We start from the raw sequence: 5631 nt of genomic DNA, 5'->3' as shown, positions 1-5631 counted from the left end.
TATATATATATATATATGTATATATATACCTAGGCAAAGAAATGGAGATCAGTATTTATAAGAGCTACACGTTAAAAAAAAAAGTAATTTCATACTGATTCTCAACGTAGTGTGCGGTTTAAATTATTGCATGCAGGAAACAATGGTACAAACATTATACTGGGCTCTCTTACAGTCTTTCGCATCCTTGTGGATGGAAACCAAGGGAACAAGGGGGCAGATATTCTGATATAAATTTTTATCAAAGCCTGATACACATCGATAAATAAAATTGAATAACTTGGAACATTCATTACATGTAAAATATTTTTTCGTTTTTTGCAGATTTGTATCCTTATTTTCTGTGTGTCTAATTGTTTTTATACCAGGTAGAATTGCTGAACGTTCATCTATAATTTTTTTTTTCCAACAAAAGTGATATAAACTACCGATATTATATTTTAATAGTTCATCCACGATAATTTAGAACTATTTAGCTTTTAATTTTTATCTATGAATTGAATTTTGCTCCAATTAAAAAAACAAACAAAAAAATATCAAGTGAAAGAGGGAAATATGAATTGAAATATATAATTATAAGAAAAATGTGTAGACAAATATAAAAACGGTAAAATAGTTAAATATATGTAAAATAAAATTGTTAAGAATATTACTAGAAAGTATAAACCATTGATTAACCTATATAAGGAATTACATTTGATTGCATATGTTGAATTGAGTCTTCATGTTCTAAGTCATTGCTTTCTTCACAAGTCATAGTATAATCATGATATTAAATATCATGATTATACTATGACTTAAATACTTACAACATGATATAAATTTTATATCATGTTGTAAGTATTTGTTGTTTAAGATAAGGTTAAAAATAAACTGTGTGTTTCTTTGAAAATCAATATTTATTTGTGAAACATCTCTGCAGATAATATGGTCTAACATGGGAACACTACTAGAGTAGAAATTTTTAGGTGGAACTAATTCTCACAAAGACGGTTTTTTTATAGTTTGTTCTTTGTTGGTATCATTTTTATATTCTACAAATCTAGAAAAACCTAAGCTGGCAAATTGCCTTGTTTTGGCCGCTATCTTTTTATTAATATTTATTTATTGCAATTAAAAACTGTATTTACATAAAAATACTTTAAATTTTATGTAATATAAAAATCATCTTCTATTTTAATTTATTTAATCATGAAAATAGTGTCTAAATTAACTGCTGACAATTTCAAAATTATGACATCGGTTGAAAATCAAAATAGGGACTATAAAAACTTAATTTTTATTAACAAAAATGGCTAGGCTTGGCTTACACAAAACCTCTTACTTCGCAATATTCACATTGAAAGGTTTGGTTTAATTTAGATTAATTATTTCTTAATTTCCATATATCCGGTAGAAAGAACTATGTCTATTTCATGCTGAGTAAAAAAAAAACGTACGTCTGGTAGTTGCCAACCGCCGGTCTGCGAGAGGAACGCTACTCGCAATTAGCATTCTTTAGAACTTTGCTCTCGAAAATTTTATACTTTCAAACCTGTATTTATGTAGCAAATAGAAGCACATATTCGAAACCAGGAACAGAGTAATATGTGAGGAGCTCCGACTCCCGTCTGTGCCGGAATTCATAGGCCGTAGGCACATCAAATTCTTTGATGGGCTGAAAGCCTGTGCCATTCCTCTATTCCGTGAGATCGCCCCTCCACCAAGACCTGGGAGGTGGCAAAGCATTGTCCCCTTGGTAAAAAAAAAAAACATATTCCAAGAACGCCCACTACAACAAAAAATACAAGTCAAAAACTCCTTAAAATGTAGGCCACTACAGAAGAAGGAAACAGTGCAGGACTAGAATATATATTCATACTAAAAACCTTAAATGAAATCCAGAAATAGGGGTTATAAAGGAAAAAAAAACATATTAACACTCAATTTGAAGTTAATTAATTGCACTATGATGGATTTTATTATAATAATCTTCCTAGAAGTAGTAATTTCCACGATGTTTGACAAAACAAATTCACAAAACGTTGATTTTTCGTTATTCGGATAAAAAAAAAAGTTGGTTTATGAAAACCTGTATCTCGAGAACTATTCATCGTACGAATGTTTTTCAGGGCTCAAATTCAAGTAATTTGCTCTGACACTGACCGAAAAATAAACCATTTTTTTTTTCAGATTAAGCGTGTGATATGGAAGTGTATATATAAATTAAGAAATATTTAATATAAGTTGAACAAAATCATCGAATTTGAATATTCCGATTTAAGAGTTTTTGATGGTAAGTCAAGAATATGAATTTCTGTTAGTAAAAATTAACTTTTTACAGCCTCAATTTTGTTGTTTATCGTTTTTGTTTGTTTGTTTGTTAGTTTTGAAAGGGCGTTTAACAACCTGGTCATCAACGCCCGTTGGTTGTTGGTTTTGGTAAGGCCTAGTTGTTCCATAGTCATAGCTTTGGTATGGTGTACTGATCCGCACCAGTGGGATTCATTTCCGTGAGATTTGAAATATTATCTAGCTAGACAATTATAATTTGTTTAATAATTGTTACGATAGTGAAAAGGATGATGAAAAGCAGATAAGTAACTGTTCTAATTTTAAAAATAAGGCAAGATAAATAGATAATTATAATAATTAAAAGCTGGTTATTAAGTTAGTCTGATGGATGAATTTAATGACTCTTTCTATTACGGATTCGTCGTTTCTCAACGCCACTAGAACATTTGTTGGTATCCCTAACTGGTTCAGAGTTAATATGTAGTGATGACATTCTTCAAAAATGTGTTTGACGGTCAGATTACTATTACATTTCGAACATTTTGGAGGGGCCTCTTCTGTTATGAGGTGGATGTGTGTTAATCGGGTATGTCCTATTCTGAGTCGGGTGATCACTACTTCTTCACGGCGTCTACTTCGGGTTGATGTAATCCAGGACTTCACATCTTTCTTTATAGGTTTCGACTTACTAGGCGGACTTTCATCCCACATTGCCTGCCATCGTTTATTAATACATTCCTTTAAAGGGCGAGCAAGTTCCTTTGGAGTTAAGATCGCTGCGGTTCTACCTCGGAGGACTAGCGTATTTTTTTTTTTAACTGATATAATCCTTTTCAATATGAAAAAGATTTCTTTAATCATAAACGTATCTAAAACAAGCCCAAAAAAATATGTCATTGTGAGAATTAGTTCCATAATCACTACGTGGTGAGAAACTACAAAAAAAATTTTGTTGATTATAGAATACAAATCTAATCATTATTATTATACTTGCCAGTACGATGAATGGGAGAAAGAGCGGAAAATGGCACAATTTCAAGCAGATCTTAACGAACTGCTGAGCTATGAATTTCCTGAAGATATTAATGAGGAAGAAGGAATGAAGTTATTAGTGTTCGAGAGCATGATGAAAGAACTGGACAAAGAGGATAAGGAAATCGACGTAATGCTTAGACAGCTAGATAAGAATGAAAGGACGTGAGTTATTTTATTGTCCAATATTTTAAAATTGGAAGAATTATCATATGGTATCATATCATATAACTTAAAGGTTTGAGGTAATCCATGTCGGTTAAGTGATCGGGTTAGGGGAGGGTTAACAGGGTGATATATCTAACGGGGTTAGACGATTTTGTGAAGCTAATTAGCTAACGATAATATGGTATAAGTGTTGGTTCAGTAAGTGGAAATAGGTTCTTATAACGTACTATAATTGCCTGCACTAGGCTCAAATAAATAAAATATTTTATATTGTAATATATTTATATTAGTATAATATTTATATTAGCATAATATAAATATAAGTTATATGGATATAACGTTTATTGTTTCTAAAACACGTATACTTTCCACACATATTTTAATTTTCAAAAATAATTACAAATATTAATGTAATAACACTTTTTACTAACCAAAGAGATTTCTAATTTTACATACTTGAAATTTGGCGAGAAAGACAGGACTTCGACCTATGCTCCTCGAATGACGAAAATTTAATAAACTGAGAAAAGATTAGGTGGGGACTCTCTTATTGCTACTAGAGATTTAAAAGTAACTTTATATCCTTAAAACAGTTATATTATTAAAACACACATTTATTAGAAAAGCTGTTGTAAGTAGCTCAATATTAATGCTGAGTATCTTGTTTATTTTATTAGTTTTACTAAACAAATCTGTGCTCAAAAGGCAATATTTAATGAGTCTCATTCGTTAATGTTTTATGAGTCATCAAATTTCTAAACTTATTTTCTTTCATTTTATATGAAAGCTGGCAATTTGTAGTAAGTTGAAAATCACAGAAATGGGAAAACTTTATAAATTTGATGGGAAACTATAATTTACAATTTACCATCTCAAATAGATATAAAAGCGTTTATACTTGTGAAACCATTTTACTGTCTAACCATAGCAATATACATTGTTTAATGTACTTATAAAAATTTCTAAAGTTCCTACAAATGATATTACAGACATATAGGGTGCCCCAGTAATTAATTCCGTAACCTCCTTATAATTAATAATTTCTTAATTAATGAATAATTCCTTGGGGATACTTAATTAATTTTTCACCAACATCATTGAGCCATTTATTCATTGAAGAGTTATCACCAGGGCAGCCAATTTAGTTCTCTCGGCAGTCGAGTTAACTCGAATTAAGGTGACGGATTCTTACAGAGAATTATCCTTAAAGGATTTTTCCATTTCCTGGGCTGTTTGATCGTAAACCGTTAAATACCATGAAAATAGTTTACAGTTTTTGGTGAGTTACTCATTCGGGAAGCGTTGGATCATAAAAATGGCTGATATAAATTCAACTTAAAATCAGTTTTAAAACAAAATATCCCATCTCATAGAAAGGACAAGAGTTGAGTTCATTAGAGAAGAACTGGTGTAGGTTAGAAAATTACCAATACCCTTGAAAATAGAGCATATGTCACTGTTTTGACCTTTAAAATATCAAATTAATATTTCAAAATTTGGGGAAATTACGGAGGCTAGCATGTATACAGGGACACCTTGTATGTTTGTTTAATTTTAATTCTTTTTTATCACAAAAGTCATGAATTAGTGATGATGTTTTTGGTTACCATTAGAATTGAAGTAGTACAAAGGACGTTAGGACCATTGATAGCACACTTCGAGAAAGAAGTAAGCGCCTTCCAGAAGGTGGGAGACGATGGTTTCGCGGACTTCGAGGGGGAAGAAGAAGAAGACGTCGAAGATGAATACAGGACCAGAGCCGCCGAAATGGCCAAGGAGATATTAGAAGCTGATGATATCGATTCAGTTGGGTCACTGGGTAAAGAAACGTCCGAAGATGATCTCAGCCAGATTTTCTCCCAGATGGCTGCTGAACTAAAGGAATCTGAACCGGAACCGGAAAAGGAAGAACAATCGGGCACAAAAAAGGTAAATCTAGTTTCTCATGTTATTTAGTATAGGTCCTGCTGTGGGATAGTGTGCTTATAAGATTAATGAATGGCTCCCTACCAATCAGCTGTTACAGTGCTCAGCTTGCACCTTATTTTTTTTTTTTTATTGATAAATTTATTTATTGATAGATATTACAATCTGCCACACAGTTGTGGGCAATTGGTAATAGTGATGAATGAATCTGATACATACTAAAAAAAAAAA

The 5631-nt window shown here is 31.6% G+C and overlaps 2 protein-coding genes across 3 annotated transcripts in view; one reads left to right on the top strand and one right to left on the bottom strand.

The window, feature by feature from the left end:
- Positions 1-5631, bottom strand: part of LOC106684967 (spondin-1) — a gene marked incomplete in the record, with an annotated part of 221736 nt that overhangs the window by 46048 nt on the left and 170057 nt on the right.
- Positions 1-5631, top strand: part of LOC106684968 (FK506-binding protein 5) — a 23117-nt gene that overhangs the window by 14505 nt on the left and 2981 nt on the right. Inside the window, exons 3-4 of the mRNA XM_014427370.2 lie at positions 3272-3471; positions 5088-5403. Coding sequence (XP_014282856.1) covers positions 3272-3471; positions 5088-5403 — 516 coding nt within the window. The remainder of the gene's footprint in view (positions 1-3271; positions 3472-5087; positions 5404-5631) is intronic.

The sequence above is a fragment of the Halyomorpha halys genome, unplaced genomic scaffold (assembly GCF_000696795.3).
Source record: "Halyomorpha halys isolate HHAL.00 unplaced genomic scaffold, Hhal_1.1 Scaffold634.1, whole genome shotgun sequence".
NCBI classification, from domain to species: domain Eukaryota; kingdom Metazoa; phylum Arthropoda; class Insecta; order Hemiptera; family Pentatomidae; genus Halyomorpha; species Halyomorpha halys.
Note: the sequence above shows the minus strand (reverse complement) of the source record. Positions and strands in the feature narration are given on the sequence as shown.